This window comes from Amphiura filiformis, chromosome 1 (genome assembly GCF_039555335.1).
Source record: "Amphiura filiformis chromosome 1, Afil_fr2py, whole genome shotgun sequence".
In the NCBI taxonomy this organism is placed as follows: Eukaryota; Metazoa; Echinodermata; class Ophiuroidea; order Amphilepidida; family Amphiuridae; genus Amphiura; species Amphiura filiformis.
In genome coordinates, this window is record NC_092628.1 from 32,137,812 (window position 1) to 32,164,523 (window position 26,712).

General features: G+C 36.4%; 1 protein-coding gene across 1 annotated transcript; it reads left to right on the forward strand.

Moving 5' to 3' along the window:
- The first annotated feature begins 4,074 nt into the window (after positions 1-4,074).
- Positions 4,075-26,193, forward strand: LOC140144268 (serine palmitoyltransferase 1-like). The gene is given in 14 exon segments (XM_072166121.1): positions 4,075-4,253; positions 6,333-6,434; positions 14,898-14,992; positions 15,661-15,754; positions 16,464-16,536; positions 17,247-17,379; positions 17,986-18,115; positions 18,325-18,414; positions 19,148-19,255; positions 20,437-20,532; positions 21,292-21,406; positions 21,409-21,442; positions 21,702-21,816; positions 24,140-26,193. Coding segments are annotated over 14 exon segments (1,356 nt in total). The 5' UTR covers positions 4,075-4,160; the 3' UTR covers positions 24,218-26,193.
- Positions 26,194-26,712: the final 519 nt, after the last annotated feature.

Below are 26,712 nucleotides of genomic sequence, written 5' to 3' on the forward strand. Positions count from 1 at the left end.
TGATAAACTAACTTCAAAAATTTGAGAGAAGGAAGCAGGTCCCACTCATAAGCTTACTCTCCACTTCCACCAGCTTCCACACGACCACACGGTGCTCTCAGCTGGTGTAGCCACTAGCCTAACTCGCCCTATAACAAAATCGTCCCGGTCGCGCAGTCACTCACTGCCAAGTGCCCCGCCAAGTGCACTGATTTATAATCCCAAAACAATCTTAACAATTTTATTTAGAAGTAGGCCTATAGGACCTATTAGAGGTATAAAATGTTACTTTAAAAGAGAGGGGTGATTGTGTGTAAAAAAACTTTAAAAGGGGGGGTCTTTGGTAGGCCTATAGTATTAATTTTAAAACGGGGGTTTCCTGGTTCAGACCTATTTTTGGCCACATCATTTTGAAAAAGGATCATCGTCCGTTGTCAAAAAACTTGGAGCGAAATTTTATTTTATTACAATACAATTTCATGAAATTAGGGAATATGAAAGTTTGTTCAAGTTATTTTTAATGGCAATTGATCCCAAAACAATCTTAACACTTTAAATGCGAATAAAACTACCATATTCAGAAGTAGGCCTATAGGGCCTATTAGAGGTATAAAATGTTACTTTAAAAGAGAGGGGTGATTGTGTGTAAAAAACTTTAAAAGGGGGGGGGTCTTTGGTAGGCCTGTAGCATTAATTTTAAAACGGGAGTTACCCGGGTTAGGCCTATTTTTGGCCACATCATTTTGAAAAAGGATCATCGTCCGTTGTCAAAAAACTTGGAGTGAAATTTTATTTTATTACAATAAAATTTCATGAAATTAGGGAATATGAAAGTTTGTTCAAGTTGTTTTTAATGGCATTTGAAATTCTATTAAAAATTTAGAAGGGCTTTGAAGCATTAAAAGATAGGGACATCCGACATTGCGACATCGTACAGAACTTCTAGGCCTAGTATAGCCGCAGTTCAAAATTAATTTGTACTGGTGTAGATCTCGGTTTGTCGCCGTAGGGGGATGAGGTTGGAAAAATTCATCCAGCACCTTTGGCAACAGTATAATGTTATAGTACAAATGCGCGCGAAGCGAGCGAAAAATATTGCCATATTGAAGCTAATCTGGTCAAAATATGGTGCGAAAGTGGATGGCCAAATATGAGGTGGTAAAAAACCCACATACAGGCGTTAACATTGGACGAGTCGTAGTCGAGACCAACGTAAAGCACCCAATTTTATCATTATTATGTGTGGATCCAATATTTTCACACACTTGGATTCATCAAAACATAATAATGTAATTTGCCTAGTAGTATAACATGTCCAAGTTTGTTAGGGGTGGTGCAATAATTATATGTGTATACCCGGCCCCCGGGTGGTGAATTATTCGGGTTCCCCAAAATTGTGCATGTGTAGGGGGTGGGGGGAATTTTTGGCACGTCAAAAGCCGGGGAGGGGGGGGCAAAGGTTTTTGGCACGTCAAAGGAGGGGGGCAAAGATTTTTGGCATGGCCAAAGGGGGGAGCAAGCGATTTTGAAAGTCCATTTTGAATTCACCACCGGGGGCCGGGCCTGGGGTACATATAATTATTGCACAGCCCCTTAGTTCATCGTAAGGACCGTGCGAATCGTGCTGTTATAGGATAACTTAAGCTAACTTTAGGAGTTTTCTAGACAGGGATGCAAGCTGACCTGAATGAGGAAAAGCCTGAAAAGTACGTGAATCTGGACCAAAAGTCTCCAAAATGTAAATAAAGAAAAGTGCGGGAATTTGGACTTCATGAAAGCAAGAATTCCTGCAAAAGCGGGTAGGATAACTTGCATCCCTACTAGCTCCTACTAGTATGCTAGCTATATATAATGCTCTTTGCCCGGGATGTATGCGTAACAGTAATATTATGCTCCTGTTGAAAGCCGGTTGTTTGACCACTCGCCTAAATGATGAAATAATATTAGTAAATAACTGCAGGGAATGCCTTCTGTCCATTTTAAGCTTAAATATATGCGTGCTTAATGACAAAGTATGAAACGTGATCAGAAACCCCACTTAACTATTTTGGCTGTTCTATGGGGGACTTTGACTTTATGTCAAAATATTAACCCAATGACCCCATCGATCTTAAATTCAAGATCGATGGGGCCAACACTCAACAGAGCAGTATTTTGACCCACAAATATATAACAATTACAAATCAGTGCCGGGTCTGATTCCATTTATAGGTGTAAAGTTGGGCGGGAAGTAAACATTACAAATATGCCAAAGAATCAGGTTTGAAAAAAAAATGAGCCAAATTTGTATTGAGGGGCTGTGCAATAATTATGAGCCCGGGGGGTAAATTTCCAAACGGCTCTCCAAAATCGCTTGCCCCCCTCTCGGCCTGCCAAAAATCACTCGCCACCCCCTCTCGGCCAGGGGTAGCGTTAACCCCGATCGGGGGTGAATGACCCCTAAATTTAAAAAATGTTAATTTTCACCCTCCATATAGGCCTATTGGGAATGTGCAAGCTCGGTGGTGAACTCTACTTTTGGACCTTACTCCTACTCCTGACTACACTGCAAAATATTTTTCACCCCCGAGATTTAATTTTGACCCCATGGGGTAAATTGGGGGTAAATGGAACGCTTAAGCAATAAATCACCTTCTGTGGTCGGGAAGGTACCCATATATGATTTTTGTTTGTTTCAATAAGTAGATAATATGTTTTTACAACTTGTTTTAACAGATTAACTCCCATTTTATGCTTTGTTTTTTGTACTCGGTCCAACATACATGGTCAGGGTGTTCCAGTTACCCCAACAAATTGGGTAAATGCAACGGCAGGGTGGGTAATTGGAACAAGGAGCATTACTTGCAAAGAGCCTACATTCATAGCTATATTTACATTGAAAACACATCAGAATATTTTATTTAACATATATTTCGTTACTAAACAAAAGAATAACAACAAAAATTTAGTTTTCATGTTTTTTTATAAACATGGTAATGAACCACGTAAAAATACACTAGTCTTTTTCTTGGTACATAACAGAAAAAAATGGTTTTTAGATTTAAAAAAACATCAATAAGGGGCCTGATCTACCAAGAATTATTTATTTGTAGTATATAATTTCATATTATTTAAAGGAGGATTTCGTGATCCTAGCATCCTCTTTTGATAGCTTTTGATGACATTTTTCAGTAGATATCCACGAAAAAAGCTTATTTCCAAAATTTCAGTTGATTCCGATTTTGCGTTTGCGAGTTATGCATGATTATGTGTATTACACTGCCCCATAGACAATGTGTTGTAATTTCGTTCTGGTGCACCAGAACGAAATTCAAATTTGGCGATATTTTTGCAAGAAATATTTGGTACATAAACATTATGTAGCCAGAGGTATCCAGTGGTGTAAAATCTCAACTTTTTTTGGGAAAAGTGGGGGGGATGAGGCTGTGGATCACGAAATGCCCCTTTAAACCAATCAGCAAAAAAGTATTAACATGATATTATATTTAAAGTCAATCAACCGTGTTCCATTTACCTCAAGCGGATCTGCTGTGGGGTAAATGGAACACCGAACTAATTAATTAGCTAATTATCATATTACTTTGCATAATTTCATCATGAAAATCTGCTATATTTTTGTTATTGCAGATAACAAACATATTGCCAATATTGTATGACAACTCTCAGAACAATATTCAAATATTTAGGAATCAATACCCTTAAATTAGTATTGTTCACTGAACCGTAGCATCACTTCATGGTGATGGTCAGTGACAACCTTTGTGATTTTCTTCCACTCATACCGAGTAAACCCAAGTTTGGGGTATGAAACAAAAGCGAAGCATAACGGTATTTTACTTTGAGTAGGGACGAGTCAACCGGGAACGAGCTATATGAGGGCAATCGTTTTTAATGAAGCAGAAACTTATATCTAAATGATAATCAATTTAGATGTAGTCGTAGAAAGTGGAGAAAAAATAATTATAAAAAAGTGATGGAAAACGTAAAAACATTACATTTAATGGAATATTGAAATCGATATTCCCTTCAAAGTGCATCCTTTATGTATATTTTTATACTAGGGAAACCTGGAGAAATTAGTAGCCTAGAAACAATTTTGCCATAGTAAACAATCAATCAAGCGCCGAGGTTGTGAAACAAGTGCAGTTGCCAGCTATTTTGTATTATGAAATACGCCAAAAATGGACAAAATAAGAAGTGATGAGCAATCTGGAATGTGGTATTTTGGGCCTGAGCCATGGGACTTTGGAGAGCTATTCGAAGCATTTCGACAGGTGAGTTCAATAATTATAATTTTGGTACACAGTCGACACGTCACACATGCACACCCATTTCAATTTAATTTTAAAGCTTACGTTCAAGACTGCTGAATTCTATTGGCATGGCACTGCTATACATGTACAATGTATCTGCTACTCCGTTCTATTTTAAGGCCCATTAGTAATTTGCTCATTGGGAGGATCGTAAAAATCATCAAAATTCAGGTTTTGGCACCTTTGTTACTGTCATAGATGATAGATAGACATGATAGATGTGATAGTTGTAAAAGTTGAAAGCCATTTGAACAGTTGAACGACATTTCATTTTACACAAATCTGTAATTTCTCAAGCTTGACAGAGTACTATAAATGCAGTAGGAATTCCAATTGAATGAACACACTCGATCCATCCACGATCATATATCGCTTATTTCAAACTACAATGCGAACGCACAATGCTAAACCAACCAATCCAATCACGAGTGCGTTGGCATGGTTGGATTCACTTTTGCGTTACTCACGCACAGTCGCACACGGTGGCATACATCGCGCAGACTAGTGTATGCTAAAAAATGTCATGCTATAAGCCCTTTCGCAAATTCAGATCATGGTGCATCATGGGTAATATTTGCCGATAAAATTGGAGATAAACACGATGAGGCTATTGTACATTTTCAATGGGGTGAACTTTGCCGTTTGCATAAAAATGTTTTGTCCTGGAATTTCGCTGACAGTTTGGTCTTCATTCCTTCACAATATTTGTATTTCACAGGAAATATTAACATATGTAGGAATGAATAAAAAATGTTTTACAAAAATATGTTTTTGAAGGAAGTGCAAAGTTCGCCGCCATTGGAAATGCACTGCAGCCTCCTCGTGTTTATCTCCAAAAAATCGGCAAATATTACCCACAATGCATCACGATTCTGAATTTGCGAAAGGGCTTATTGAAAGCTGTGTTCATTCAACTGGAATTCTTACTATTCTCTTGGTCGGGCTGACGTCACAAAGGGGAAATAGCCTTGTAAAACCAGTGTGCGCATGTGCAGCGCATGTGCAGTTCCCCTTTCTCGAGCTGGTTGCTATGGGCGCGCTTGTACAAAGGGGACGAAGGGGACAATGTTCCCGGATGTCCGACCGAGTGAATACCGTATACATGCATGACATGTACGGTACACTGTTATTTTTAATAGCGAGGGTTTTATTTTCACGAATTTCACGAGTGCAGATTAATAAAGATACAGTTTTATACATTGTATACCGGTACTTTACATTGACTGATGAGGTCAACTTGTAAAATAGGCTGAAAATGAAACATAATTTGTCTATACATGTAGGTCTCATATCTTCAGACGACCTATCTGGAACCCATACCTATTTTTTCCTTATTTTTGACACTGATCAGGCCCAGGGCTAACATTTTTCCAAAGGAAAGCTCCTTACTACATCCCCGGGACTACATGTACATCGGAGCCAGACATGTGACTCGCATAATTTAAGGGGGTACTACACCCCTGGCCAATTTTGGGCCTACTTTTGCATTTTTCTCAAAAATTATAGCACATTGGTGACAAGTAATGTATATTATAGGGGCAAGGACTACAACTACTGCACTGTAAATTCAGCAGCTCAAAGCAAGTAGTTATTGATTTATTGATCAAATATTGGTTTTCCCTCATTTTTGACTGTAACTCCACAACTGTTGGCTGTGCTGAAATAAAATTTCCAGTGCAGTAGTTGTAGTCCTTGCCCGGCCCCTATAATATACATATCTTAATTGTCCCCAATGCGCTATAATTTTTGAGAAAAATGCAAAAATAGGCACAAAATTGGGCAGGGGTGTAGTACCCCCTTAAGGACCACAGTCCAATGGTCTCTGAGTAACAAGCAGTGAACATTACGACTTACGTTCCAAAAACTCTTGGTGATCAAATTTTACGCTTTGAGTTAAATCAGTTTAATATTCTTCACCAGTTTTTTTCCTGGGCTCATAATACCTAAATGTTACATGTACATTGTATATTGCATAATTGTATGTTGTACATCAGTTTGGTTTTTACTTAAAATGATAAGCTTTGTATAATTTTTTTCCAGGCCCCTTACTACCATATTGCTGTGGAAGTCATCCTTATCCTTTTCATCATACGTCTATTGTTTTCCAAGAGTTACCCAATTGAAACTAAGTTAACAAAAGAGGTAAGAATCAGCAGTTGTTGAAAATCCACATTTAAAGATAATAGAGAAAATCAAGACAGTAATAAGGAATTTACAAATTACAATATATATTTTTACATTATCATTTATTAGTAATGGACATCATTGTATATTTTCGAAGACAACTGACATGCTTTGATGTGATATATCACATTTTGGTTTTGTCAAAATTATAAAATACCGTATTTCGTCAAATAGTCGCCCCCCCTCAAATAAATGCTCCCCACCACTTTTTTCAACCAAGATGTTTCAAAAATGCCGATGGCCAATTCCATGCCAAAGTGCCTTTTGGAAATTTTAAACAAAATTTTGGAACATTATTGCTCAAAACAGGAGCATTTATTTCAAACTAGCTAATCATGCCTCCATAGATTGATGTCAGACCTACTGCAAGATAATAAAGAAAAAAAATCTGAGGAAGTACCTTGACAGTTTTTTTCATTATGAAAACGTTACGGACGTTACATTTGACATAAAATGTAACGTCCGTAACACTAAATCAACAGTGTAGGACGATACAGGAGTATTAATTTCAAACTTACTTTTCATGTTTACATAGAATGGAGTCAGGGCTTACTCAATATAGTTAACAGAAAAAAATAAAACACAGAACTGAGTGGAGATAAAAGGATATGTACCATCTGTCAAAAAGGCAGGCACTTTCGCGTAACGTCCGTAACGCTCGTTTCTAATTTCTGTAGCTAATTAACTAAGAAAGCCAAAACAATATTGCTTCATTATATTGAACATTAGAGTGTGTACCAGCAGGGTCTTAGCTAGCCACCCGTCTGGCCGTCATTTTAGACAGCCAGTTTGCTCCTGGGACGGGCAAAATTAATGCCTTTGACAGATGGTATATTATAAATTGTATGTTTTGAGAAGCTAATTGCCCTTTTTAGTAGACCCAATTTGTAGAACAAGGCCATATCAGCACATATTTGAACTCTCTGAACCCCCAATGGGCTATAGATGTCTGATAAATGTTTTAAAGGTCAAATTAGGACAGGCAATTTTATTCAAATGACGGGCAACCCTCAATTTCTAGCTAAGACCCTGTGTACCAGTAGCATACTAAGAAATAAAGTGTTATCCTAACAGCAAACATGTGTGCTATTCACTTAAAAGTTGCAAGTTGCATGTATCTGTAACGTCCGTAACGGTGGAATTGGCCCGATATTTCCATGCTATCTTGTGTAGTAAGCTTACCAAGTTGTGCACATGGTCCATAATAGCGTCAATAATTGGATCAGAAACCCGGAAGTGAGCCAGAAGTCAAGTGTTTCTAGTTCATAGTTCGTCATTTTAGCGTGTGTTTTTAGTTTACCTAATGATTTTAATGGGAATTATCGTTCTAAAATTGACCTTGAATAAACGTCTCCCCCTTGGGAAAAGGTAACGCCCCCGGGGGCGTTTATTTGACGAAATACGGTAGATGTTTTTCAGTAACTAAAAAAAAAAAGCTTATACAAATTTGAAACTTATCTGGTTTAAAAGGAAATGACCAAGTGAAGTACAGTATTTTAATAAAGGATACTACAATGTATGTGAAATTGAAATATCATATACTGGTAATAGAAGTTAATAGAATTTTCTCATGAAACCAAACATTCATTATTTTGTGTTGAAATTCATGTACTGGTACATGACAAGTCGATATTTTATTGTGTAAAGCTACATTAAAAACTAGAGTCAACAGACGCTGATACAAGCCGCAATTTGACCCCTATAACTTGACCCCTGGGTTACGGATGGGGTCAACTGCTCTTACATTGTGCTTAGGAGGTCATAAGAAATATTCCTGGTGAATTTCAGCTTAATCGGAACTTATACATGGATTTTGATTTTTTGAAAATTTTGATTGACATTTTGACCCCTTAATGACCTTTGACCTCAATGAAAAAAAAACCTTGTATACACCGACAAAATGCATTGTTCAAATTTTTATTAAAACATTCTAACATGTTTAGTTCTTGAGATAAAAATTCTTAAAGTTTTTCAGCTAAAAACAGGAAGTGACCCCTTAATGACCTTTGACCCCCAAAATAAAAATACCATGCATACATCAGGGAACACTTATTCATGTATGTTGGTTATATTATTCTGGTCTGTTTACATTTTGAGATAAAATTTTTTAAACATTTTTGATAATTTTCGTTTTTGACCGGAAGTAACCCCTTAATGACCTTTGAGCCCAAAACTGTAGGCATCCTAAAGACCCTGGCTAGTAGCAATGCATGTGTGCTAATGGCGACTCTCTGCTATATAATTTGTAAAGACAGTGATTTTTTGAATATTTTTTACAAATTTTTCAGACTTTCACCAGAAATGACCCCTTAATGACCTTTGACCTCAATCTTTTTTAGGAAGTTTTAAGCACTGCCACATGTTGATTCATATGCATGAGTCACATGATCATTGCATGTAATTTGTGGAAGGAGTAGCATTTTTTTTTTTTTCACATTTTTGACCATTATAGCTAGGTCAAAGGTCACAGCGAGGTCAAAGTCAAATGGAAGGGTTAGCCTAGCCCAATGGTCATTTGGGTCAACTTTGGTTGAAATCTGTCAATCCTCATGGAGCTACATGCAGTTGATTGCGGTTGCCAGAAGAAAGAAAGAAGAAAGAAAGAAAGAAGAATTGAGAAGAGACAGAACAAGCCGACATTCGTCGTCGGCTTGTAAAAAGTTATCAAAACTGAGCTATTTTACACTAAGTTGTCTGTGATCCTTCATGTTGTGACACTGTTATTGTTGTGGCACTGTGATTGTACATTTGTCACCAAGGCTAGCAGTTTTACCCTGCAATGCTTCTCAGGGGTGCAAATTGTGATTTCTTCCTCAGGAGCAAGGTTTTTAGGCTCAAGATTTCCTCAATCATACCATGCATAAAATACATGTAGCTTTATTCTGCACTTCAAAAGATGAGAATGTTAACATAGCGTGTATTTTTAGAGCGACTGTATATTAGATAATTGAAAGATTCTTGTGAACAAATCCAATATTTTGGGTTGATGTTACGTACCTCAAAGACAGTTTCGTGCTAAGATTTACTGTCTTTGAGGTACGTAACATCAACCCAAAATATTGGATTTGTTCACAAGAATCTTTCAATTATCTGTTTTATTGACAATCCTGATGAACTTATTTGCGGACTGTATATTAGGTTTTCGAGCTTCCAAAAAAGGCTTTATGATGACAATGTGTGCGCGCAAAAATTTGGTATTTTACACTAGTTTTGGGTCAATTTTGGTCGGACAGAGGCTCCTTTTCCCTTTTATTTTCCTTTACCCCATTCCTCTTTCATTTTTTTGTCAGAGGAGCACAACTTGTTAAGTGCATTATGGTTCTTCTTTTTAAATTTCCTCAAAATTTTCCAGTTTGTCCTCTTCTCAGTGGCATTAATATGGTCATTTTCACGGTAAAGGGTGTAACTTTGGATTTTTAACATTTTGATCCGTAGTTTTCTAATAAAGCCACAGAATTCCATGATTTTTGGCCACATAAGTCATCTAGTTAGCAGCTACCTTGGGTAGCATAATCATCTTCGGGAGTTACTGCGTTCAGTTTTAGCAGGCTTAAATGTACCTAATATTGCCATTTTGAAAAACTGTAAAAACAGTAACATTTTTGTAAAACCCTGTGTTTTCTTCAGTTAGTTCATGGATAATTTTTCTTATCCTGAAAGTACGGTCATATGTTCAGTAAACACTGCCACATTAGATTTAATTGTGAACAGCCCTGTATTTTTTTTTTTCTTTCTTCGATATTTGTCGTGTCGGAGGCTTCATTTTCCGTTAACAATTGTTAACAAATTTTGTGGGTATAGCTTTGGTTCATAATTCTTGGTTATTTCTTCACTTCTTCTTGATTCATAACAGTTGATATCTTAACTTGAAATGGGTAACAAAAATTAGTTGATTTGCAAGCTTTTAAAATTTTTATAAAATCTTGACTTCAAAGAGCCGATTTTCCGTTAACTTTTTTGAGCCTCCGAAACAAACTGTTCAGCAAGCTTGGGCAAATATAAATAAAAGAGCTCATCCAATCTATTTATCAAAATGTAGCAAAGTAGATCCTCAAGTCACTTGTTTTTAAATCATGGAGATATATATCACCGTTTGAAAATGGGACCCAATACAAACTTTCCGTTAACAATTGAAGCCTCCGAAACAAATGAAGCCTCCGAAACAACAGTAAACTTAATTATCATCTATGCATATCTAAATTGGTATGTTCCATATTGATATCTGCATTGTAATTGTTGCATGATATGTGCAGAATGTCATAAATTTAAAAAAAAATTGATATTATGGTTAATGCTTGAAAAATATACTGATATCCAAGAAAGCCCGTTTCGGAGGCTTCACATGCAAATAACACCATACTTAACAAATGGGTGAAAAAATTATCATGTTATAAATCTGCAATATCTGCCGCATAGAATCATTGATTCAATACACACAAGAAAATAACAGCTTAGATGATCCCAACAGTGTTGTTTTCAAAAAAACTACTTCTGCCATGTTTAACCATTGTAAACATGAAGCCAACAGAAACAAAAAAAATGACTTGCTGTGATAATTTAATTTTTGTCACAACTGAAATTCAATACTTAGAAGCAAAGCATGAAAATTGGTAATTGTGATATTTTTTACCTATTTTTTCATGTCAACTTGTAGTAGTTAGCCAAATATGTTACTTTTATGATCACCTGTGTTGTTAACTGAAGCCTCCGAAACACAAATCGCTTGAATTGCCAATTCTAAAAATAACTCCAATTTCTGTGAAACTTGGCTGGGAGGTTCCTTTCATCAAGTAGTATTTGTACATGAAGTTAGACATTTAAATTATTTTAGGAACCCAATTAAAACTTAAAAAATATGTTTAAGGTTGGGAAATTTCCATTGCAAATGACCCTTGATGTTAAAAATTTTCAAAATTGCAATTACAAACATAGCAAAACATGGTACAAAATTTAACTTATATCTGTTGACTTCCCTTACCAAAGTGTCAGGCCTGAATTAAACCTGAATTCAGCTAGAAATCAGGCCTGAAATAATGACTAAATTCAGGCCTGATTCTAACCTGAAAAAGGGCCGAAATATTTAAATGAGATAAGCCAGAAATTTAATGTCAGGCCTGAAATTTTAGCCAGAAAAATTTAACCAGAAATAATAAGCCAGAATTTTAGGTAGAATTATTAAACAGAATTATTAGCCAGAAATATTAACCAGAAATGAAATCAGGCCTGATTCTAACCTGAAAAAGGGCCGAAATATTTAAATGAGATTAGCCAGAAATGTTGGGCTGAAATTTTAGCCAGAAAGATTTATACAGAAAAAATTAGCCTGAATTTTAGCTAGAATTATTAAACAGAATTATTAGCCAGAAATATTAACCAGAAATGAAATCAGGCCTGATTCTAACCTGAAAAAGGGCCGAAATATTTAAATGAGATTAGCCAGAAATTTGATAAGGCCTGAAATTTTAGCCAGAACAAATTAGCCAGAATTTTAGCTAGAATTATGCCCCCAATCGATTGCAAAATTTAGAAAATCCGATAGGAAAATTGCCAAAAACAGCTTGTGCCCCCATCATACCCGGTGCCCCCAATCATGGTTGGTGCCCCCCCCCCCATTGGATGACCCATGATGCTTCGCCACTGGAATACACCTTTTATAGGATTGTGTTATCAGAACTTGCTGGATAACATCAGTTTATTTGAACTCCAAACCTGAAAGAAGTTTGATATTCATACTGTGCACTTGACCCTCTTTACAAATTAATGCTCTCCTTTCTCAAATGTTGGTCACAAACCTTGTCAGTTTTGTTTTCAGTCTTAACCCAGGTGAAAAGTGTTACTGATGTTCTTGGGGTGTTATGAAGTGGGGAAGGGTTATTTGGAGAGTTCAAATATGGTGAGTTGTCATTTGGAGAGTTCTGATATGGCGAGTTGTCAATTGCAGAGTTCAACTATGGTGAGTCGTCATTTGGAGAGTTCCATGTGGCAATTTGTCACCTTGAGCATATTGGAAAAGTTTTGTTTGTATAGTTGGGATGTGGTGTGCTATGTCAATGTAATGGGAAGTTTTTATTTTGAAGTGAGGAGGGTAATTTAGAGAGTTCAAATATTCAGAGCTACCTTTAGCATATTGGAAGAGTTTATGTTTACAAAGCACATCCTAACGGTACTACACAACTCTCCCAATATGCAGAAGGTGACAACTCACCATATTTGAACTCTCCAAATGACCCTTCCCCCACATTAAAGTACAAACATCCCCAAGACATCAACATGACATATACCACATTGCAACTTTTACAAAATATAACTCCCGGATATAACTCTTTCAATTCGGTGTAGGTGATAACTTGCTCATCCTGGTGCATTGAATTCTCCAAATGACAGACCCTCCTCCCACTTCAAAGTACAAACACTCCCAATTTATGCATCAACAGAACACACCAAACCCCAAGTTTACCAAATACAACACTTCAAATTTGGTGAAGGTGAAAACTCACCACATTTAAACTCTACAATGACCCTCCCCCCACTTCAAAGTAGAAACATCCCCAATATATCAACATTGCCCACCAAATCATCCCAACTTTAAAACCAATACGAACGTACCACTATGATAACCTTATTTGAACTCTCCCAATGACAACTCGCCATATTTGAACTCGCTAAATAACCCTCCCCGCTTCAAAGTACAACCTCCCCAAGACATCAGCATAATTAACACCCCAACAACATCAGTAACACATTTCACCTGGGTCAGCCAGCATCAACCTGCAGTATACCCACATAATTATTCTAAATAAATGATACATGCATAATGCATGCATGTCTGCTGAATTCAACAACCTTTCTAGGCAATGTCTCCTGGGGAAAAAGAATGACAAAATTCAGGCTTTGAAACTTACGAACAGCTGATCTTCCTTCCACAGACATAGCTGGTATGTTCCCCATCAACTACACAATGTTAAAAGACCCTAAAATACCCTTTAAACTGTTATTTTTTCAAAAAGTTGTGGCAGTTTCTGAGCCTTATCAGCAGTCTGCTTCCTTACAGTTGGTGACCTCTGACCTAATATCATGTGACCATAATTAGCCTGAAAAATAATTAACCAGAATACCAAATCTGGCTAATATATAGCCATATTTTTGATTCTGGTTAATGTTTTAACCAGAATACAAAATCTGGCTAAATATCTTAGCCAGAAAACTTTTCAAGTTAAGATTTTAGCCTGAAATTGGATTCAGGTTATGATTTCTGTTTATTAAATAACCAGAATTGATATTCTGGTTAATTTGTTAACCAGAAATTGATATTCTGGTTAATTTATTGGTCTTAGAAAAATTTCTGTTTAGATTCAGGCTAAATTAACCAGAATGTTTGGTAAGGGTTACTTTGGAATGGGATTTCACATGTATTCCAGCTTTCATGTCATAATTTTCTGAGCTTATGTAAAATACATTTTTTCTTAGATTTTAACCAAAATGTTATGGAAATGTCAAATTTTTATCAGAAATCAAAAGGTTTAAGCCTTGAAACACTATTTTACTGGAATTTAAGTTGCTTCTATGCATGATTACAGTAAACAGAAACATATTTAAGTGGTTTGAAATTTTGACCCTAAAAATCAAAAGTTACACCCTTTACTGTGAAAATGACCATATTGATACACTGAATTCCTTCATGACTTTTGTTCCCATAAAATCCTCATTGCTGCCTCTCTATAAATTTCCTCAGATATGATTGCCGCCTCTCTAAACTTCCTCAGATATGAGCTCTGTTTCCACCTGTCTTCATCCAACTTCTTTTTTTCCTGTTTAAAATTACATTGAATACCTCCTATGGTGATGAATTGTAAATTTACCACAGAATTAGAGAAGTATCCCATTTCCATATTCTATCTAACACCAACACCTTCCTCTTTTTTTGCTCTTATTTCTTGAACAATAATGTGAATTCCTCCAAACTTTGCACAACCAGTGTCTTAAAAGATTTCCTCTCTTCTATTCAGTAGCTTCGCTGCCCCGCAGCCCTCCCCTATTATCTTGTACCTCACTCTTCTTCTATTTCTTTCCTCTTTTCCCTCTTCCTCTTCTATTTTATTTTCTTCTCTCTCCCTCCTTTTTCCTCTCTTTCTTTTTTCTTCTCATGGCATTATTTCCTCAATTTTGACTCTCATTTCCTAGGAGCGGTGCTCCCCGCTCCCGCACAATTTGCATCCCTGATGCTTCTACATGTACGTGTAGTAATCATTAATCAACCATTTTCATTATTATAAATTTTAGAATTTACACTGTCATTGAAATCAGCTAATTCCTGCAGAATTCCTTTCTACCTAATAATCAAGATTGCTTCTTGCATTATAAATAATTTGTGCTGCTACAGTAAGCCTGATCATAAAAATTGAACTTTCTCTTATTCATCAGGAAGAGGAACAACTGATAGAGGAATGGACCCCAGAACCTCTTGTGCCTAAAACTCCTCAAGATCACCCAGCTCTTAACTATAGAGTTGTTACACAGTAAGTCAATATCAAGGCATAATCTTTTTACATGTACGGTACCTGAAAATCTTCCATACGGTAATCTAAAACTTGCTTTTTTTCTACAATTTCTGCACTGTTTACTGGATTTGTACAAAAATGTACATTCTTGATAAAGAATCCAAATCAAATCTATTTTATATATTTTTTGTTTGTGAGCCAGGACTGACTATTATTGTATACTATATTACAAATGTTGTGCATCATTTTGTATCTTTTGTTTGATTTTTTTTCTTTTCTTTTATTTTGTGATTTGATTGTGATTTTGGTTGATTTTCATGATTTAAAAAAAAAAAAAAGCACAGGGTATCTCGGTGCCCTGTGGAAAAGATAAAAAAAAGAATCCAAATCCAAAGTGTCCATTTTATGGATCAGTGATTTTCATGAATTACAATTTACATTGTTTGTTGGGGGGGTCTAGGATTGCGGTTTGGTTCACTATTGGGGTTTAGTCCCACATGTGTACATCAGGGTCATGTTGTACTTGGAAATCTTCATTTTATATACCACAAGTATGAGCATAGGAGCCCAAACCAAGATCCCAGATGATCCCCCAAGGACCCTCATTACTCCATTAAATGTGATTCAAAGTTCATTTATCAAATGTCAACTGTAATTGCTATGCATTTAACTTGTTTATGCTACAGACAAGGTGGCTCTATGCTGACAGTAGATGGGATACAAGGTATCAACATGGGCACCTTTAACTTCCTTGGTATGGTGGGCAGAAAAGAAACAGCGGTAAGTAAAGTGAGAACTAATCAGTGTGTATGAGCGTGCATGCTGTATTTACCACAATAGTCAGAAAGTGAATAACATGATAATGTAGTTGACACTATTTGTCCCCAGTAATGAAACATCCACAGTTTGCCCTTAAGATATAAGAAGTAGTGTGTTTGCTGTCAGATACAGAAAGTTCAATGTGAATAATCACAATTGGAAACAAATACAACATGAATAGGGTGAGTATGAGTAGATATGTTTGCCAGCAAACACGGACGTTAATATGAAACCCAACTGTGGATGTTACTGCAATGGGGGACAATCCCCGTTAGCTGACATATGCAATTGACTGTAAACAAACTAAAAATGCTTTTGAGAGTGCGTCCTCTATTACTGATATAAAAATCAGTCTCCCGTTGATAGGTTAAAATTGTTAATATATAACTTGCATAAAACAGGTCAGCATCCCCAGTTAGGCACAGAAAATAAGAAACACATCTGTGCTCATCAGTCCAGTTTAGAGTTACCGGTGAATATATTTAGGGGCGTGTTTGTGTGAGGGTCATTTTTTCATTTAAAAAACAAGCAGAAAAACTTGGTAAGTTCAACCATTTGCTTGATATACAGCCAGCCAGTTATAATAGCTAAAACTTGGTACCTTGGTTCAAAGTAATTTGTGCATAAGGTCAAATACATTTTGACTTCATTTCTTGTTTAATTGTTACAGGAGGCATCACTTAAAACACTAGACAAATATGGTGTTGGCAGTTGTGGGCCAAGAGGATTCTATGGAACTATGGGTAATATTATACTTCATCCGAGTCAATGTTGTATATTATATCGATGAATTTGTCAACCAAAAGTTTTCTCCTGACTTATGAAACTTACATTAAACAAAACATAGATCATACACGTTCGGACACTTTCTGTACCGCTTGAAATCCAAAGTGCAAGTCCAATGTGTACAAAATATTGAAAATGTACTCATTCATATATTCCATGATCCCATATTTTTATCTGGGGGTGATAGACAACAAAATTTACCCTTCTACTTATGGGAATCGTGGGATTAGGGCCGTAGCTAGTAGGGGTACAAGTCAGTAATAATTAACAGTATTTAGTAATCAGAATTTATGGTCTGACCACAGCCTGTGATTAGTTAGTAGCGTATAAAAGGAAGGTTGATTCATCTTAATGCCTTCATCGGAGAAAAGGAATCGCATAAAATTATGGTACTTTTACAAAGCAAAACGCAACTTTTCTAGGCATTGTTGGCACAGTGTCTTAAGGAAATGTTTCCTATTATTAAAACCTAACTTTTGAGACAATTTGTATGTTTAAAAGTGAAAAAATAACCACAGGGCACACTGTGATCTGCAGCGTCCAGTCATGGTCATATTTTGAGTAAGAAAAATGTTTCTGAGCCTGATTGACAGATGTGTCAGGAGCAAATTAATTCAGTCTCTCATTTTAGGATAATCTTAATTTCTGATGACTATTGCTCTTGCAGATATCCACCTTCAATTTGAGGAACAAGTAGCCAAGTTTATGGGCATAGAAGAGGTCATTCTGTATGCATACGGGTTCTCTACTGTAGCAAGTGCCATCCCAGCCTATGCCAAGAGAGGAGATCTCATATTCTGGTAAGGCAATGTAAAATATATTTGGTGGATTTTTATTGTGTCTATGTTGAATCTTGTCAAAATGAATAGTTTTGATAATGAAATTTTACTAATTATATAGACCACTTGACATCATTGTTTATCAACAAAAGTGAGGGACTGGTCTATCAATATGCTTCAGTGGCTCTCATGTACTATATGAAATGTGGTGGCGTTTAAACTGCACATGCTCTGAGCAAACACTATGATGCGTATGCACACTGCAGGGCAAAGAACAATGGAAATTGGTATAATTCGCGCGCATACTGCCGGGCAATGACGGTCACATGTCAAGTGGTCTATAAGGTGTGACACAAGGTATGAGACTCGATTTTTGCCTTGAGCCATGCACATGGTTTTCAAACTAGAAATATTCTGAACTAAATGAACAGTGATAAAGGAATCGGTTTATTAGATGGAGCTGAGCCCTAAGTACAGGAATGAAAAACAACATTTTAGGACATTAAAGTAGATTTTCTTGTCTTATTTTGTAGCATGTCTGCAAAACTTGACTTGGAACCTTACTTGTAACATTTTAGGATCCCTTATTTATCTCTTATTTCAATGTTGTACATTTTATTATTACAGTGATGAAGGAGTGAGTTTCTCAATCCAGATGGGTTTACTAGCATCAAGAAGCAAGGTCAAGTTCTTCAAACACAACAACATGGAGGACTTAGAAAGATTGTTAGAAGAACAACATAGAGATGATCAAAAGGTAAGAGTTTCTTGGTTGTCAACTTTCAGAAAAATTTAAATAATGGTGAAATTTGATAATCTACTTTTGGTATCTGTAACATAATACAAACATAATTATGATTTTTAAGCTTTCTTACTTTTTAGTAATATTATTGATATAATTATTCGGCATATGTATTTACTTCTACATGCTTCTACAACATTTGTATGTTTATCTGAATTTTACAGAACCCTAAGAAGGCTCAGAAGACTCGTAAATTCATGGTTGTGGAAGGACTGTACACAAATTATGGGGATATTGCAGATATCAAAAAGTTGGTAAGTAACAAGCTTGTTCAATTTGGGAGTTGACAAAAGTTAGATATTGATATAAAAATATTGTGTATTTAAATCAAGAAATATTTTGATACTAAAACTAATGTCAGTGGATTTCAATTCAAGAGTTATGAATGCCTGAATTCTCAATTATCCCAATACACAAAATACACAGTATATTGTGGGCATCTAGCTAACATCCTCATTTTGTTATCAAACAAGTAAATTTCAACAAAAACACTTCCAAATCGATCTTTTCTTAACATTTCCAGGGATAATTATCTGATTGGCCAATAATTTAGACCATGTGACAATTTTGTTACCATTAGAACTACAGTTAACTACATCAGGCTCATTTAATGTTGTTGAGTCATACACGTATAGAGGCCCTGCATGAATTTATCGATTGGCTCCAAACAAAGGATTTGAACCGGTATCCTTCACTGTAATCATGGCGCAGGGCAGTCCATTCAATCAAATATTGTCATCAACCTATTTGATCGTAGTGCATTTGTTATGTGTGTGAGACGGTAGATTGCAATCATGCTTTTGTTGAATGCATTTGAGAAATCCGGCATATTTCGGTATGATACATCATTTGCACAACCTCTATAGTCAATTCTCTTACTCTTTTTTACTTCAATTCCTTTATTATTACTCTTACAGCAATACTACATGTGGTGTTCAGTGAAAAAGAATTATGTATTTACTTGTCACTTCTCTTTCTCAATTACAGATTGAGTTAAAATTCAGATACAAGGTGCGGATCTTCATGGATGAGAGCGTGTCATTTGGAGTGCTGGGGAAATCAGGACGGGGAGTGACAGAACATTGTGGTGTTGATGTAAGTGATGTCAAAGAAAAAGGAAACAGGATTTTAACGGTGGGAATCAAAAAAAGTTTATCAGGAGGCTTCAAGGACATTTTTGGCACTTGGTGGGACATTTTGTTTTGTCATAAAGAAGTACTTATGAAATAGTGTGAAATTTGGCTGTCTTCCTGGAAAATAAACATTTTTTAAGCCTGAGTTTAATTGTTTAAATATTTGGAACGTTGCACGTTGTTAATCGTATTATTGCAGCTATAGATTTGTCTGAATCCACTAATATGTGCAAATTAGCATGCAATTGCAAGTGTGTGTGGTCAACTCAAACTTGAATTTCACTATTCTTTTCCATTACAATTTTGCTGTTTAAGCACACCACTCTGTCTTTAAAGCTGTCCTATCAACTGACTAAGGATTGGTGCAATAATTATGTGTACCCCGGGAGGGGATTATAGGGGGGGCAAAGATTTTTGGTAGGCCAGATGGGGGGCAAGCATTTTTGGCAGGTCAAAAGGGGGGTCAAGCGATTTTTGGCAGGTCGAAAGGGGGGGCAAGCTATTTTTTGGCACAGATATTTTGGGTACCGTTTCTACATTACGCCCTAAAAAGGCATAGGAAAACGTTAGGAACACATTGAAATATGCAAAATTTCCAGCTCGCTGCGCTCACATTATATGATAAGACAATTTAAGGTTTTAAATTTGGGTTCACCAAAGTCTTGCATGTGTAAGGGGGGCAAAGATTATTTGCACGTCAAAGGGGGGGGCAAAGGTTTTTGTGCGTCGAAAGGGGGGCAAAAATTTTTTGGCATGGCCAAAGGGGGGCAAGCGTTTTTGGCAGACCATTTTGAGAATTCACCCCAGGGGTACACATAATTATTGCACCACCCCTAACCATCTCACTCTGATGGTTTCAAAATAACATTTTCCAATAGAATTCAATGGAGTTAGAAAGCTCAAGTGGCAGTTGAAATCTTGGAGACAAGAAGTTTGAAAGGGAATATGGGAAGTGCTTTTAAGAACTCATCCTCTGTGTAACAGAAGGGTTATGACTGTTAAGCCATCCGTGAGTTTCGTCATGATTCCTGACAATCATTTTTGTTACATTGCACATTTCTTTGTGTTATTTGTTGAATAAAATTGTATTACTTGTATAACTATTATTCTTACCTTTCATTTTGTTTTGCCTTTGCTTCTCAGATCACAGATGTTGATTTAATCACAGTCTCCATGGAGATGGCATTGGGAACACTAGGTGGATTTTGTATGGGAAGCAAGTATATTGTGGACCATCAGGTAAGGACTACCAATCACAAATTATATACTATAGTTTTCAGCAGAGAACTTCAGCAGTCGTAAATTTGGCACAGTTTATGGATGTATACAGAAGTGGGATTCTGATTGGCTAATTGAATCACATCATCATCACATCGGCACCTCATTCGCTGGTCATGCTGGGCAGCAACGTGTGACCTTGTTCTTTTTACGCGATAGTCAGACAAGGCAGACGGACACCGCTGAAGTAATTTGTTGAATGGTATAATGTGTTATAAGGTAGATTGAGAGAGAACAAGTGGTTGTTCATAGCCTGATCATTTACTGCAACTAAAAAGAAAGGTGGTGAGATCTAATGTCAATTTGACGCCATTCAAGAGTGCTGATTGGTAATACAGCGATCATCACATGAAATTGTGCACTTATGTTCCACCGCCACGTTCATTTTTGTTCACCTTGTGCTGCGTAATGTGTCCTCTACACCCTAATGAAATACTAATTAAGATACTTAGTCAATGGTAATGGAACATTTATGGTGACATTATTAAGACAGAAAGCTTATTTTCATGCAAAAACAATGTGATTCACTTTCATGTTACATATTTCAACTAGTAATTTTCAATATTTTATAATGCACTCTTTCTCTCTGCATCTCTCTTTCAGCTCTTCCTTCCTCTCTTTGTCATCTTTTCATCCACGATCTTCCCAGTCTCTTCCATAGAGATTTTTACCAATAGTGTTTCTAGTTCTCTTATTTTTCACTTGTTTTTGTTGTTACAGAGGCTTTCAGGTTTAGGCTACTGTTTCTCAGCATCTCTACCACCTATGCTAGCTACACCAGCCATGGTAGCTATTAATATGATCAAAGATAACCCATCAATATTACATGCTCTCAAGGAAAATGCCAGTTTGTATATGGAGAACTCTCAAAGTAAGTGCACATTTCTGTAAACAAATGAAGTAGGATTTTTAGATTTTAGAAACATTTTCAGAAAGTTCAGAAGTACAATATTCAGATTCTTTTTGTAAGTTCAGAAATATGCTAATAGTTGGTCTATTCAAAACTTATTCAGAAATATGAAACTGGCTATATCATAGGCGCATCCTTGACAGGATGGCGAAATATCGCCAATATTGTTGTGGCAGCGATATCACACATGATTATCATTTATGTTGTTTTCCTATTACAGAATAAAAGGAATGAAGGTGCAGGGTATTTCAGTATCTCCTATCCAACATTTATCACTGGCCAACGCTGGGGATAGATTGTCAGATATGAAGCTACTTCAAGACATTGTAGAACAGGTATGTATCACATGTGACACGATCTGGTCCATGGGGGCCAAAGGCGGCAAATTTGAAATTGAGATAAAGGTAAAAATAGGGAGTAAAAAGACAATAAAATATATAAGAATATACACATCACAAAACCTCATAACTTTAGAACCAAGTATGCTAGACCTTTGGTGTTTTCAGTATATTATAGCCTAATGTTACTACAAGATAATAATAATAGTAACTCAATTTTCAAGAATGCCTCCTTTGGCCCCCCGTGGAGCAGATTGTGTCACATATGATGTCCTTTACTCATTTGTTGTAAATGACTAACATAAAAACTTGATAGTTAGCATTTGTGCTTACTATCAAGCACTTTTAAAACATGCTCACATGAAGAGCCCAATCCACAAAAGTGTAAAGGGTTTTGAGCAAATCATCAATGCACATAGTTATATACGAACAAGTAAACTGCAAATGTAGGTCTCAACCCCATTAGCTCAGTTGGTAAAGCGCCGGACTTTGGTGCAATTTCATGTTTTTAAAAGCGCTCGATAGTAAGCACATATGCTAGCTTTTGAGTTTTTACGGTATTCAGAATTATTAGGTTCACATTATTGTCATAGACTCCGCTTAATCACTTGCAAAGTGATATGTGCATTTGCCTGGATGAAATTACAGGGTTTAGGTTATTTTGGTGGCAAAATAGGTTATGGACGAGATTGTTTAGCACAGTTAGTCACTCATTAACAATTGTAGGGAAAGTAGCTTTTCAAATTCTATTCAGTCATAATCACCAATATACAGTGACCCAATTCAGGTTGCATCTCTATTTTCAAGATGGCTGCTCACAAGCCAAACAAAAGGGTTGATATCAACTTTGGATCTCTTTTTATGCCTCCACATGAGGCATCCTGTTTTTGCAATGTCCATCCTTCAGTCCGTCCGGATGCTGTATCTCGGGCATGGATGGGCGGATTGACTTCAGATTTTCAGGATAGGTGGGTCATGGTCAAAATCAAAAACTCGGGCTACTTTTTTTTGGGTGGGGTTCAAATATGCTGCGGTCAAAGGTCAATCTGAGGTCAAATTACAAAAACTGTCATATGGGCATGAAACTTGGTAGGTACATTCAACATTTAGAGCCAAATTTTTGGAAGGTCATTTTGGGGTCATCCAGGGTCACCAAGGGGTCATCTGAGGTCAAATTACTAAAATTGTCGTATGGGAGTGAAACTTGGTGGGTACAGTCAACATTTAGAGCCAAATTTTTGGAAGGTCATTTCGGGGTCATCCAGGGTCACCAAGGGGTCATCTGAGGTCAAATTAATAAAATTGGTCGTATGTGCTTGAAACTTGGTGGGTACAGTCAACATTTAGAGCCAAATTTTTGGAAGGTCATTTCGGGGTCATCCAGGGTCACCAAGGGGTCATCTGAGGTCAAATTAATAAAATTGGTTGTATGGGCATGAAACTTGGTGGGTACAGTCAACATTTAGAGCCAAATTTTTGGAAGGTCATTTTGGGGTCATCCAGGGTCATCAAGGGGTCATCTGAGGTCAAATTAATAAAATTGGTTGTATGTGCTTGAAACTTGGTGGGTTCAGTCAACATTTAGAGCCAAATTTTTGGAAGGTCATTTCGGGGTCATCCGGGTCAGCAAGGGGTCATTGGAAGGTCAAATTAATGAATTGGGCGTATGGGCAACCTTATATATATGACTATTATTTTTGCTCATATTTTTTATGTTTGTTTGTTTACCACTCAGTTGACTTTTAGCGTTATCAGATTTGTACACATGTAAATCGCCTCATGGTGGAGGTATCCCATTCGACGCCTTGCGTCGAAAACCGTGATGTTTCTAGTTTTGCACTTTGTTCGACTTTGAGTATGGTAGTGAGGTTATTTTTTACACGGTTGCAGTGCAAGTATTCTGACAAAGTCGGACAAACTGCCCTTGTACACATGTGTATAATATGCTCTGCACGATTAGGCTATCTTGACCTATATCACTTCCAAACGTGACGTAAGATATATGATATAATATCTATGATGGCAAGCGAGAGTGGTTGGTATTTGTAATGAATAGCCAATGGCACCTCAGGAGAGTAACACTTGTGATTATATCAAACTGATATCACCTTTTGATAGCATGTCAGTATAATCTGAAGAATTAAGAATAGCTGTGTAACCTTAATAAACCCTTCTACTTATTTAGGTCTTGTGCTTCTTGATATAAGGCATCTTGAGATGGTGTCCTTCTGGCAATTAAAGTCCAGTAAAACAGGACAGGCAAGGTCCAATTAACTAAACAGACTGATGTTTACTACCAATTATGTGTTTGCTTTTTCAGGCATTAGATCGTGGTGTAGTTTTAACGCTATCAAGATACTTGGATGAAGAAGAAGCCTTCCCACCACCCCCAAGGTAAAGTATTATTACTATTATTCGAAAACAGGTCTGATGGATTCAATATAATGGAGTTTATTCTCTTATTTGACAAAAGCAGCTAAATAAATAAAATAATGAAGTACTCGCTCGTTATATTTCAGTTCCTATCAGAAACCTTGTTCACTCTGCATTGACTGTGGTGTTTCTAGATGTTGGTAGTCCTTGGTGGCTGTAATGACATTGCCACATTTTGAAATGAACCGTTTTTAAATGAACCAGAACTTATTAAATTTAATTGACCTTTAAAGGGCATTTCCTGATCCACGCCCCACTTTCCTAAAAAAGTTGAGATTTTTATAGCACTGGAAACCTCTGGCTGCATAATGTTTATACAATGTACAAAAACTTTCTTGCAGATTCATCATTTTATAGCAAAAATATCGTCAGATTTGAATTATGCTCTGGTTAACCAGAACAAAATTAACTGCATTGGGCTATGGAGCAGTATAGCATAATGCACATATACTAATCATGCATAACATGCAAACACAAAATAGGAATCAACTGAAATTTTGGGAATAAGCTTTTTTTGTGGATATCTACTGAAAAATGTCATAAAAAAGGATGCTAGGATCACAAAATACTCCGTTGAGCAATCTTGATGAACCTCATAAATAAAGAAAAACAACAACTTTACTTGCTAGCCTGTTTATTGGAAATTTCATAATTTTCTTCTTTCAAATAATCAGTGAAACAGGACAGCCTTTCTTCTTTCCCTCTGATGATGTCCTGCAGCTTCAATGTCTTTTAATGATTTGCATAGCGTCTACCCAGGATTTTGAGTGGGTTTTTCTTTACCATCAACTTGACTTGAAATTACTTTTGTTTTTGTATCTTCATATTTGACAGTATACGGTGGCTGTGAGTGTAGCATTATCTGATGACCAACTAGTATCAGCATTGAAAAGTATCCAGGAAGCAGCTTCAGCTTGTCTTCAACGAGTGTCATAGCATACTAACTGAAATAAGTTACTGTGTGTACTAAAATAAACAGGGCTATCTCAACACCACCTGCATATTATTGCTAGTTAACTTAGCAGTCTGGTGGGTAAAATTACAACAGTTACTGTACCCACTCATCTTGCTGGCAGGTTTTAAATTTAGATCAGTGTGAATAGGCCATATGTTGGGCAGTGTGAATAGGCCATATGTTGGGCCAGTTATTTTCTTGTTGGGACAGCGACTGTTTAGAAATATTTGGCCAACTTGCAAATAGCAAGAAGGAACAGTCATGTGGAATCTTATAGTACATGTAAGTGTGTAAATATTTCCAAGGGTACTTGAAACTTGTGCTTTGAACTGCATCAAAGCTCTTTGACGATAGTAAAACACTGCCAGCTTGGCAGCAAAGCCCTTTGAACTTTGAACTCAAGATTATTGTTAAGGATTGTGAATACCATTTTAAGTCTTTCCTTTGTAGATATAATTCACTTATATCTCAGTTGTGTAAAGCTTGACGCTTAATTTTATAAATCGGTACACCACACCTGTCATACAACCTCATACTCACAGAATACAGGGTGTATCAAAATGATTGGTACCCATCCGTTTCCAGTTATTATGGACAAGACAGCAACGACAAAATGCAACAAAAGATCTACCTTATTTATAGATAAATGTTATACAACGTCATAAAACTATAAATCCTGGGCATGTCAAGAGGATCCAATGTTGCATAATGAAGAAGCAGGTTTGTCAATAAACATCAAAAACGATGGGTACCAACCATTTTGATACATCCTGTAACGCACAGCTCATGGGTGGTTTACCGTTTTATACAACCTAGCATAAAGCTTGTATCAGGAGTACTATAATAGCTTTGGCGGTAAAGATTTCAATTCATAATGCAAAACCTGATGTACATGTAAGGTATGAAAATATGAAGAGATTGATGTAAAAGCATGTTATAAATAATGAACCAGAATTGTATTTCACAAGTACTGAAAATAGCATGTACTGTTTATTTAAAAATACCACCAAATATGTATTATGTATGGAGCACAAAGGTGAGATGTCTTACAAAATCTGCAAGTTTATGTTAATTTTAAAGTGCCTTGAATCATGTTTTCAGTAGGAGCTTGCAATTTTGAAGGCAGTCTTGTCTGTGATGATGTCTAACAGATTTGAATACTGTAGACTGATTAGCTCCTAAATTTATTGTTTAATACAGATTTTTGTTGTTGAGTTCTAGAGATGTGCACGTAGTAGAGAATATAGAGTGAAAATTAAGAAGAATGAAAGGAAATATGTGATTTCAATCATGTTTACTGTTGTACACTTGCACAGAGTCAGTACAATCATAATCGCAGAACCAGTGATTTCATTGAAAATGTTGGCACAAAATAGAGCTGAAATTGAGTGTCCTGTTATAGGGCTATTTCATTATAAATGACACGTTCACAAAAATGGCTTTTATCATATCTGGTTGATATAATTAGGGTGATAATGCAGTGTTATTAACTTAATTCTAAGTAT